At 42.1% G+C, this 12,953-nt stretch overlaps 1 protein-coding gene across 1 annotated transcript; it reads right to left on the minus strand.

Annotated features, from left to right (window-relative positions):
- Positions 1-460: 460 nt before the first annotated feature.
- On the minus strand, positions 461-9,484 carry kcnmb3 (potassium calcium-activated channel subfamily M regulatory beta subunit 3; the record flags this gene model as incomplete). Its single annotated transcript, XM_080438893.1, has 4 exons — positions 461-856; positions 2,684-2,858; positions 8,065-8,268; positions 9,399-9,484. 4 exons carry the CDS (start codon positions 9,482-9,484, stop codon positions 461-463), a joined length of 861 nt encoding a protein of 286 aa, XP_080295019.1.
- Between the last annotated feature and the right edge of the window lie 3,469 nt (positions 9,485-12,953).

The following is a 12,953-nucleotide window of genomic DNA, read 5'->3' on the forward strand; positions in this document are numbered from 1 at the left end:
CTTCCTGACTTCCTTCACAGGTGTTCACAACAATTATACTAATTAAGGCTCTGTTCCATTCTGGTGAAACGGAGTCAGGGTGCTGATTGTGCATGTTGGCTCACTGGAAACACTCTGCTACACCAGTGGGTCCCAAAGTGTGGTCCAGGTACCCTCATGGTTCCTTGAGGGGGTTCCAAATAGCCCCTTACGGTTGTGTGAGTTATGGGGGTCCTTGAAATTAAAATGTTTGAGAACCACTCTGCTACACAAAAATAAGGCTCTGTTCCTTAATTAGTGTAATTGGTAAGACCTGTGAAGAAAGTATACTTGTAGCCTGGTAGACCATCCCGGTCGTGGAATTCACACGAATTCCGCGACCGGGATGGTCTACCAGGCTAAAGGAAGTAAGGAAGAGGCCCAGTTTCTTTCCAATATGGCTGCTGTGCATAGAGCGTATACTGTTCCAGGCCTAAAACAGTTAATTATAGGCACATTCTTCCGTGGGAGTGTTCCCGCTGGCGCTCCTGAGCAGCCTGTAGAGTTTGCCCTGGGTGCACCTGGATGCCCCCCTGCCCTCTGTGCCGCTATCGCTGTCCAGCTCAGAGCACACGTGTGCCAGCCACTGCGTCAGCTTGACCAGGCCCACCAGCAGAACCCCGCCACCCAGCATCAGCCCCGGCCACATCAGCGCCGACAGAGCCCGCCTCAGCGTGTATTTCCTGTTCAAGATGGCGTCCGACGGGCGCTTGGCGGGGTCCGTCAGACAAGGTAGGGAGCCCCCTCCGCCCAGCTGTTCGTCCAAGCTGCTCTTCACTTGTAGCACCTCTTGTTGGAGTTCCGCCACGTCCATTTGACACTTGGGTATGTAGAAACACTATAGGAAGCCATTGTTTTACAATTAGAGTTGTTAGAGTTAGAGTTTAATAGAGCGAGTGTTCACGTTCAGTATTGCTGGTTAACTCATTAAGACCTGAAGCCGATTCTACAAACGTATGTTTCTATATCAGTGGTGCTTTATATATATTTTTTATATTTTTTAATGTATTACATTTTTTTCATTTTCCAATTTTTTTTATAAAAATAAGTGAAAAAAGTAGTCAAAAAAACACTGCCCCGTCGAGTATTAGGAGGGCAGGGAGAGTCCCCAGAACCAAGGACGGGTGTTTTTGATGAATCTAACATGTTAAAAATGGAGTTTGAAGTTATAATGGGTTTGTAAAGGAAGGGGGCGTGTCTGATAAAATGAATATTAAATATCTAAATACTGAATCAAGCAAATAAAAAATGGTCTGGGGGGCTCACAAAAGCCTGAGTAGACGATAAAATGACCCAATCTTTTTTTTAAAGTGAAATATCCCTTTTAAGCTCAAATAAAAAAGTGACACAGATGCGTTCCAGGTCTTAATGGTTAATTAGTAAGATGAAGACATTCTGTTCTTTCTGTAAATCTCTGGACGCCAAATTTCAATTAGTAGAAGTCCCGAATCCCGATCCCTGTTTGTTATATGTTTTTGTTTTCAATTCTTATTATATCGTCGGCAGAAACCTCTTATCTCCATATTTTTTTGTTTGTAAATTAACGCTCTACTTGATCATACTAGCTGAAAGGTAACAGTATTGGACATATGAGGTTTACACCCGACAGAGACAATGTATGCAAATCATGCAGCATCATACTTCTGAGTTCTGACAGGTGCGTTGAGGTCCGGCGCAGGGGATTGAAATCACACCTGGAAATGTGTGATTTCCCTACTAAGTAATTTATCTAATCTACATGTAAACTTCCTTCAATAAACCCATATTATGTGCTAATTGAAGGAAGTTTACACATATGTTGAATGTCATTCTGTGCATGTGAATATGTGGTGACATTTTTGTCCTACTAAATGCATGTTTTGTGCCTAAACTTTAAAAGGGATTTATCGCTGCTATATGACAGGAGCTGACCTCGAGTCACAGAAATTAATGATAGAGTGAGCAGGCTTAAACATAAGAGTGCTACAAATTAGTATGCAGCCGAGGTGAATGCCTCCCTAACTTACTTTAATGTCATAGTGATATACACTGTGGTGATCTTCACACAGCACAACAATCAAACTGCCCTGAGATAAAAAGGTATTTTCAGGGGCAAAACATGAAATATGGTAGCAATATAAAATACAGCGTGCTGTACTATGTGTTGTACTGTGTTGGGAAAAAAAATTGGAAAACTTTTCCCACACAAATCTTCTCTTAAATCTTCTCCCTGGCACAACATATTTTGGGGGATCCTTGGCATGAAAATGTTTGAGAACCTCAGGTGGTGTGAACAGGCTCTATTCACAGCAATCATATTGGACAGAAATTGGGCCTCTTCCTTACTTCCTTCACAGGTGTTACCAATGATACTAATGAAGGCTCTGTTCCATTTCATGTAGCACAGTGGTTCTCAAACCTTTTAATTTCTAGGACCCCCATAACTCTGAGAGTGGTTCCATTTGTACACTCTCAGAGTTACACACCCGCAAGGTGGAAACACCCGCAAACACTCAAGTGTTTCCAGTGAGCCAACATGCACAATGTCAGCACAGACTCTGTTTGACCAGAATGGAACAGAGCCTTAATTAGTATCATTGGTAACACCTGTGAAGGAAGTACGTAAGAGGCCCAATTTCTTTCCAATATGGCTGCTGTGCATAGAGCCTATACAGGCCCATATTACCTCCAGGCCGAGGTGGACGGTCTCCTCGTCGTAGTGGAGTAGAAGGTTGTGTTCAGAGCCGCTGACGTTCACTACCACCCTGAGACACGGCACACTGCTCACCCCCCGGCACTCCACCCAGTCCACCAGGAGCTCTGTGTGGGACACCACGCAGCTGGACTCCATCTTCCACTGACTGGCACACACACAACACAACACCAACACACACACACACAACCAGCAAGTTCATATACTGCACTGTGGAGGAATGTCTCACAGGGTCTTCCCACGGTCTTGAAATATTTTGAAATGAGATTTTGAAAAGATTTGGAATGAATCAAATGGTTTGGAAAATGTTTGGATGTAAATTATTATTGTTTTGACTATTGATTTTGTTCATTAACTCTTTAACTGCCAGAGTAAAATAATATAAATTATATTGTTTTGGCTATTGATTTTGTTTATTAACTCTAACTGCTAGAGTAAAGTTTTAATAGTGTCACCCCAGCGCCAGTGAAAACTAGTGTTTTTACCTACCTTTGAAAAATCATGCAATATTTTCTGTGAACGCTGTCTGCACGGTGATCCCCTTATTACACGCACAGGGGTCTCGTAGAATTTGGGGGGAAAAAATATCCGATTGTCGTAATCCGTACCATAGTTGCGGCAAGTTGAAAAATAGCATGTTTTGCCAAAAATACATAGTAAAACACAGGAGCCGAGATACAGAATATTTCCCTAATATTTTAACAGGGAAGTGAATGGAGCAGCAAATCTTTTGATCGCGTTATGTCCTAGTTCTGAGTAAAAAACTAAAAAAATACTATATATATATATTATTATATATATTTTTTCAAACACGTTTTTTCAAAGTAGCAATTGACTCGAAAAAGCGTCCATGGCATTAAAAGAGCAAAACATGTCTAACATTACGTGAAATATGTAACATGGCAAAATGTAGTGCTGTGCTGCATGAGCTGCGTGAGAGGATGTGTATACAGTATATATACATACAGAACATCACGTGACAAAAATAATAATCTACAAGCTACAGTAACATCACGTTGCACTGTGATACATTGTTAGCTAGTAGATCTGTTCTTTTTGTCACGCGACACCTTGGCTGGAGTCTGTCTTGGGGCATAGCGCACTGGAGTAAGAGCCTCATTATTGCACTGTATGATTGCTATAGGCCTGGAAATGGAGCAACACTTAGTTATGGAAAAGCTTTTAAAAATGAATTGGTAAAAATGTGTGGGAACCCTGGACTCTCATAAAGGCAGGTACACATTGCAGGACCTTAAAGTGCTCGGGGGGTTATCTGATCGTTAAGCATTACACACTGCAGGAGTTTATTTCTTGAAATCGGCTGTCATAATATCGTTGTGGTCTTCACAACAGGATTGATCCCCGACAAGGGCTGACACACTGTAGGATAGTTCACTAGGATGCTATCTCCAGAGTCAGACCCAATACATACATTTGAGTTTATTCCAATTCATTTTAATCGACGTATCCCGTGATATGCCTCTCTCCCTCTCCCCCCTCTCTCGCTCTTTCTCTCTCTCTTTCTCTCTCTCTCGCACGTCAAGTGCAGAAGCGGTCAGTGACAGCGTTGCCATGTCCGCTTATTATAAGCGACTTTGGGCTTGTTTTTTTGTAGAGTTGCTTGTAAATATTGGTTGTTGCGGGGTGCATTTTTTGGGCTTATTTGTATAGTTGTTTATTTGGCCTTGTTTCCTAATGTTGTTTAAACCAGTGGTTTAAACAACACATAATATGTATTTGTCCGCAGACCCCCCTTCTGTAAATATGTTGTGCCATCATAGACCCCCATACAAGATTTGTGTGGATTTGGAAAATATTCCACAATTTTCTCAAGATTTTTCTTTGAAAATAGCTGCGACGCGTTGTGAGCTTGTAGATCGGCTATTTTCAAATATCCAATGTATTTGTAAATAGGTTTAAAGTGCTCAAGTGGCCTTTTCTTGGGCTTGTTTTCATAGACCTGGTTGCTTATTTCTCTCGCAACATCTGGCAACGCTGTTCTGACACAACGTGCACATGCTACACACACACACACACACACACACACACACACACACACACACACACACACACACACACACACACACACACACACACACACACACACAGAGCTCGCTCTCACTCTCTGTCTGTCTCTCTCTCTCTGTACAATTCCTCTAAAATAAACAGCCCACCAGGCTCGCTCACTCTCTCCTTTTGTTTTATAATGTTAACTTAATACAGGACTGGACGATAATATTGCGGTAGGGACTGTTTGTTGTGGTTAGATCCAGCGACGCCCCCCTAGCCACGGTGGCTGTAATGTGCTCTCATTGGCTGTAGCGTGCATCTCCTCGCAAGGTGGTCGCAGCCCCGTTCATATTGTATGATATTGTCTGCTGTCCTGTCCCAGACAGAGCTGAATATCTAACATGGTAGTTATCTGAAAACGGTCGGAAAGCCGTCGCAGAGCGGATAATCGCGGCCATATCGTCTCGCGGTGCCTTTCACACACAGCGAGCATTATCTCGCAGATCAAAGGCCGATCTGCGTCTGATCGGGAGGTTTTGTCGGCGAGCGCCAAAAAATGTCGGCGACAGCAATATCGGACCCAATCTCCTGCAGTCTGTACGGGCCTTAAGGGCTCGTACACACTGCAGGAGATTTGGTCCGAGATGTGACCGCGATTATCCGCTCTGCGACGGCTTTCCGACCGTTTTCAGATAACTACCATGTTAGATATTCAGCTCTGTCCCAGACAGGAGATCGGACAGTATCATACATTATGAAAGGGTCTGCGAGGAGATCCACGCTACAGCCAATGAGAGCACATTACAGCCACCGTGGCCAGGGGAGCGTCGCTGGATCTGACCACAACAAACAGTCCCTACCGCAATATTACCGTCCAGTCCTGTATTAAGTTATAAGTTAGTTACATTATAAAACAAAATGAGAGAGTGAGCGAGCCTGGTGGGCTGTTTATTTTAGAGGAATTGTACAGAGAGAGAGAGAGAGAGACAGACAGACAGACAGACAGACAGAGAGTGAGAGCAAGAGCGAGCTCTGTGTGTGTGTGTGTGTGTGTGTGTGTGTGTGTGTGTGTGCGCAGCATGTGCTCGCTGTTATGAACAGCGTTGCCAGATGTTGCGAGAGAAATAAGCAACCAGGTCTATGAAAACAAGCCCAAGAAAAGGCCACTTGAGCACTTTAAACCTATTTACAAATACATTGGATATTTGAAAATAGCCGATCTACAAGCTCACAACGCGTCGCAGCTATTTTCAAATAAAAATCTTGAGAAAATTTTGGAATATTTTCCAAATCCACACAAATCTTGTATGGGGGTCTATGATGGCACAACATATTTACAGAAGGGGGGTCTGCGGACAAATACATATTATGTGTTGTTTAAACCACTGGTTTAAACAACATTAGGAAACAAGGCCAAATAAGCAACTACACAAATAAGCCCAAAAAATGCACCCCGCAACAACCAATATTTACAAGCAACTCTACAGAAAAACAAGCCCAAAGTCGCTTATAATAAGCGGACATGGCAACGCTGTCACTGACGGCTTCTGCGCACTTGACGTGCGAGAGAGAGAGAGAGAGAGAGGGAGAGAGAGAGAGAGAGAAAGAGAGGGAGAGGGAGAGAGGCATATCACGGGATACGTCGATTAAAATGAATTGGAATAAACTCAAATGTATGTATTGGGTCTGACTCTGGAGATAGCATTCTAGTGAACTATCCTACAGTGTGTCAGCCCTTGTCGGGGATCAATCCTGTTGTGAAGACCACAACGATATATGACAGCCGATTTCAAGAAATAAACTCCTGCAGTGTGTAATGCTTAACGATCAGATGACCCCCCGACCACTTTAAGGTCTTGCAGTCTGTACCTGCCTTAAGAGTCACTAGCCAAGCTCACTGAAGGAATGAGACGTTTTCTACCCTGGGGGCAGGCCAGTTGGGGAACGAGTTTACGTAAGTCCAAGTAGAATTTAGGTGCAACCATGATTTTTAGGTCTGCTTTCAAATTGAATGGGGAATTTAGAATTTCCAGGGCCGTTGGTAGAGCATTCCACTGTGTTGTGGCTGCGTAGTAGAGAGCATTCTTACCCTTGAGTGACTTGAACTTGGGGGCTACAAGATCAGAGTGAAGGTTTTGCAACCTTGTGAATAATTTGTGTCTGGTGTGACCTCAGTGACTTTGTGAATTGTGGAGCAATGTATATGAAAATATGTCAAGTGTTTTAAAGTATGCAGACTATAATTTTAGTTTTTAGTTTTTTTTGCCAAACGATCAAGAGATCTCTGCTTACTGATAGGTCTGGTAAATCTAAATCCAATGTATAAGCTAAAACTGGGTGGAAGCAATTCGGAGATTTAAAAACAAACTGCATCATAGAACCAATACATTATCTTTTAATGTTTTATGCTTTTTCTTTTCTTTTTTTTGCTTTATTGTTAAATTATGAGTACTTTTTCTGTAATTGTATTCTTCCTCTGTAAAGCACTTTGAGCTGCATTTCATGTCATGAAAGGTGCTTTACAAATAAAGGATTATTGTTATTAATACAAAGACTTCATATTGGGACTGTATCATGATTGGTTTTCAAAGCAGTAGGCGTAGGTTTGTTAGCGGCCGTCCTCTTTGCTGTTCTAGCCCCTACATAGAATTCAGATCAGTGGTTCTGAAACGTTTTCATTTCAAGGACCCCCAGTTTATTATGTATTTAAGCCCATGGGGCCCCCCCAAACTCTGAGAGTGTACAAATGGAACCAAATGGACCCATTTGCACACTCTCAGAGTTACAGACCTGCGAGTGTCCATATGACTATCTGGGGAACCCCTGGAACACACTTTGAGAACGACTGGTTAAGATGTACTTTCGGTACATCTCGGTACATTTCGGTGTTCGTAGATCTCAGATCGTCTGCCTATATACTTAAGACTACTTAGGTGGGCACCAAGGAACAGTGGGCACCTGAGTGTTAAATTGGCTATTTTTTCCAAAATGTTAAAAATGAAAAGTGGAAAATGTTTTAAGTAAAGTATACATGATTAGAACGTGCTTGAACATTCGACAATTAAGGTCTAATAGTCCTAATTGCTACAAATTGTTACAAAACCTGTATATCCAGTCATTTTGGGCCATAAACAAGAAGTTGAAGGACAAAATTAAGTCTGATAATGATGTACCGTGCATGTTCACACCATGTATACTTAACATTACTTGAGACCATTTTTCAAATGTTTTATTTTTGAACAATTTGGTCAAAATAGACAATTTGACATGGAGGTGCCCAGATGTCCCTATAGCGCCCACCTATCACGTATATATCCCTTGTAATGGTGTCTTCCGGTCCTGACCTGCTGATGTAGGGCTTGACGGTGGTGAGCGCCACCACGAAGAACATGAGCACGGAGAAGGCCATCATGGCGAAGCCCAGCAGCATAGCCCTGTCCTCCCCCACGCTGGGCAGGGACTTGGCCCTCTCCTGTGCCGACCCTCCTCGAGCGTCCATGCCTCTTCTCCACGTCTGGTCCTGATGCTTCACTGGCTGGTAGACTTCTCTATATGACACACATACACACACACCAGTGGTGGAAAAAGTACTCGAATGTTTTACTTAAGTAAAAGTATCAATACTGCAATGTAGAAGTACTCTGTTACAAGTAAGTCTGGAATTAAAAATGTACTTGAGTAAAAGTACAAAAGTATTGGTATCAAAATGTACTTAAAGTTCCAAAAGTGTAAGTACATTTTTTTTTGAAAATAGCAGATCTACAAGCTCACAACGCGTCTGCTACTTTCACATTTCAAACCTATGTATAAAATAGGGCTTAAGTGGTTAATGTATGTTTTATAATGATATATATTTATATCTGCAAAGTAACTAGTAACTCAAGTTTTCAAATAATTGTAGTTGAGTAAAAAGTAGAATATTTGCCTCTGAGATGTAGTGGAGTAGGAGTAAAAGAATTGGAAATACTCAAGTAAAGTACAAATACCTCAAAATTGTACTTAAGTACAGTACTTAAGTAAATGTACTTAGTAATTTTCCACCACTGACACACACACACACATACAGTATGATTGCCAATGTAACAGGCACACTTACAGTATACCTCAGGTTTTACGCACGTATTCATGGCAAAATACAGAAATATTTGTCAAGAGGACGCAGCAGGTTGGAAATCACTATTTGAAATACGTTTTTCATAATGAGCCCCCCAATAGCATTCTTATAACGCCACTTCACCCATTTTCAACCTATACCTTCATATAATTGGATGCTCATTTTTATATGGTACAATTTCTACTCAGGCTGTGTCTCACAGAAGGGCTGTGGACAGTTCAGAAACCTGCATACCAGTGACATCATCGGCAGGCCGGTTTGGTCATTTAAAAAAAGCTGTCGAACTTTTATTTTAATTTTTTAAGAGCAATGGCTTCTATTTCAGCATACCGATTCCTCACTAAGAGAAAGGCTGTAGCTTCCAATAGCTTGGAATCCCCATCGATGACGTCATTGGTAGGCAGGTTTCTGAACTGTCCATATTCCACCAATGAGACGCAGAGCAAGTAGACAGAAATGGTCATCTTTTAATAAGCATTAGTGAGGCGGACCAATTATATGAAGATAATGTAAAAAATTGCTGAAATGCTCTTTTAAGCAGATTTCCCTCCGTCTATGGCTTACCGCGTGTTTCGCCTGCGAGCTCCCTGCAGGTTGATGTTGACGGGGACACTGAAGGGCCGCCGAGGGTCCGCCGGTTTCAGGAACATCCCCACTTCCTCTGACTCATCCGCAAACACACTCACACACTCACAACAACTCAATACTCAGATGTATCACCGCCCCAACAAGCTGTTCTCTGTGTGTAAAGTCAGTCAAACATCCCTATTCCAGCGACATACTGTAGGTCTTATCAGCAGCACACTCCAGCGTAGCATGGAGACCGATTTAAGAGTGGAGAGCAGGGAATTACCCTGCTGTTTACCTAGGCTCAAAGGTGAGCACCACACCTAACACCCTCATCTCTCCTGGGTTTCTGTCGCAGTGGTGGAAAGTAACTAAGTACATTCACTCAAGTACTGTACGATTTTGAGGTATGAATTTCATTTTTCATTTAAAAAGAAAATGTGTTAATACTTCTAATCCACTACGTTCCAGAGGCAAATATTGTACTTTTTTTACTCCACTGCAGTTATTTGAAACCTTTAGTTACTTTGCAGATTTAGATTATTATTACAAAACGTACATTAGCCACTAAAGCCCTATTTTATACTTTGGCTATTCGAAAATAGCCGATGCACAAGCTCACTACTTAGACATGAAAATATGAGTACTTTTTGTTCGGTACGTACTGTATAATTTGATGCCCAAACATTTATTCTTTCACTCAAATAACACTTTGAATGGAGGCCTTTTACATCTAACAGCATGGCTACGTTGTGGCATTGTAACTTTTACTCAAAATCCATCTTCCCACCAGTGTGTTTAGCTCGGCTCAAAGGTGAGCACCACACACCTTCCACTCTCATCTCTCCGCGGTTTCTATAGAAACCGACACAGGTACGCCAGGTAGGAGGACACTAATGGTCTCCCATGGTGCACCTCATCGGAAAGCTGGGTTCCCTGCACACACACATGCACACGTGCACACGCACACCGGCGTTCTGTTATGGAAAGTGCTGCCACATGAATCCCTTCTTGATTAAGCCAATTTATCGTCTCGTTCGGGTGGAAACCTCATATGTCCAAAACTGTTACTTTTCAGGATTCAAATACAGCAAAATTTGCAGATCTACAAGCTCGAAACGTGTGGCTTTCGCTCCGCGTTTCGAGTTTGTGGATCTGCTACTTTTGATGCTTTTGTGTGACGCTGTAGTATGATCAATTAGGGCGTTAATTTACGAAGAAACACAAAAACTTAGAATATGGAGATAGAGGTTTCTGCCCGACAGCAACGATATACATAATAACATGTCATAATGATGCTTTAGACCGCAGACTGAAGATTATGAACTGAAGCTGCTTTGATCAATTTGATAAAAACACACACACACACACACACACACACACACACACACACACACACACACACACACACACACACACACTGGTAATGCAATATTTTATAAATGCCATTTTTACATGTTTTGCCACTTTTAATCCTCAGATTTGCAGTAGTTGCATGCCAGTGTCACAACGCGCCGGGTTGGTAAGTATAAATCGGAGACATCATACAGTAAATCAACCCTCAACCCCTTACTCCAACCTGAATCATTTCCCGATTCTAAGCCTAAAGGTCCTTACACACCGGCGAATATACGCAAAATTCGGACTCGTTCCGAATAATTAAAAGACGCTTTTTCGCTTCGCGAAACTGATGTGGACGCTTGCATTGACTTTATAAGGTTTTTAAAAAAAACGTATTTGTTCGCATGAAGAATTCGCCCCGGTGTGTAAGGATCTTAACTCTCCATAAAACAACTATTTCTTAAATTATTGCGAACGCGTGGCTGAAATCCGCCTGCCCCTGGGTGACTAATTACACTCCTCTCCTCTGAGAGAAATATAGCAGCTACAGTCAAAAATAACACATCTAAAAGCATCTACACGAGTTCATCTATTGGGATATCTAAGAATTCCATGTCATTTGTGCATATTTCAGGCCGGATGGCAAGTTGAAAACGCCTTAGTTTGAGGACAGTTTTTGATTTCTTCTTGCTATGTTATTTTCGAGCTGCATTCGCTTCCCGCGTTCGCGCGTCTTACTTTGTACTATATACTTGTGGGGACATTTGGCTCTCTCACACACACACACACACACACACACACACACACACACACACACACACACACACACACACACACACACACACACACACACACACACACACACACACACAGTTCATCATACTGTTTGCCAGCTCCACTCCAAAAAGCAACTGTCGGACAGGGTTGCCAGATCTGCTTATTATAATTTCCCAGCAAGATTTTTTTTGTAAAATAGCCGATCTACAAGCTCACAACGCGTCGCATCGCGACACGTTGTGAGCTTGTAGATCTGCTATTTTCAAATAGCTGATGTAAGCTGTATATGTTAAAGTGCTCATGTGGCCCATAGTCGCTTCTTTTGGGCTGGTTTTCGTAGACCTGGTTGCTTGTTTCTCTCAGAGAATCTGGCAACACTGCTGTCGGACTGTCCCTCCACGTAATGCATTGTACTGGTGAAACACGTTGGTGCGGTCTTCAGACGTTTATCAACAAATCCATTATTCATGACATTTCTATATCAAAACAACGTATATTATTCATGGCGTTTTGATTATGGGTGTTTAAATAACATATGGAGGAATTATGTTAATACAACAAGCCCAAGGCTATAAGGAGTAGCACTGCAGCTTGTAAAATGGAACTGGCCTGTCAATAAAACAGACAGCACTGCCTTGCATAATGCACTCTGTACTGAATAGCAATATTCAGAATGTGAATAATATGAATAATGTGAATATTGTTTCAATAGGTCTTCTTAGCACACACATGAACCCTAGCGTCCAGTGGTGGAGTACATTTACAAGGTGTGTGTGTGTGTGTGTGTCAGTGTTGCCAGATTCTATGAGAGAAACAAGCAACCAGGTCTAGGAAAACCAGCCCAAAAGAAGCAACTATGGGTCACATGAGCACTTTAACATGTACATCAGCTATTTGAAAATAGCCGATCTACAAGCTCACGTCGCGTTGTGAGCTTGTAGATCGGCTATTTTCAAATAAAATCTTGCGGGAAATTATAATAAGCAGATCTGGCAACCCTGGTGTGTGTGTGTGTGTGCGCGAAAGTCCAAGGGGCTTGTAGAAACTTTTCACACCAAATATATTCTAACTGTATTTTCATAAATGAATGCCCTATTGGATGATCATACTACAGCGTGACCACAATTTCGTGACTCATTTGGAGCAAATGAGGTTTTCGCCCGACACGATAATGACAAACAACGCTATGAATGCTGTGTTCTATTTCTGGCTCGACAAGCTTGCTTTTTTTATTTTGAAGTATAAGTGTAAGAATAAGCGTAGCCTTTATGTAAATCATAACCTAACAAGACGCAGGGAGGGTGGACGGGGGGGCCTAACTCTATAAAGTGAGTGTCTTGTTTGAAGGAACATCGCTACCTTTGTGTTGTGGTGAGAGAACCAGCTGTCACTTGATGGCCCTGGAGAAAATCACATTAAAAATGCATCATTCGC

This window comes from Gymnoscopelus braueri (assembly GCF_963280865.1).
Source record: "Gymnoscopelus braueri genome assembly, chromosome: 10".
Lineage (NCBI taxonomy): Eukaryota > Metazoa > Chordata > Actinopteri > Myctophiformes > Myctophidae > Gymnoscopelus > Gymnoscopelus braueri.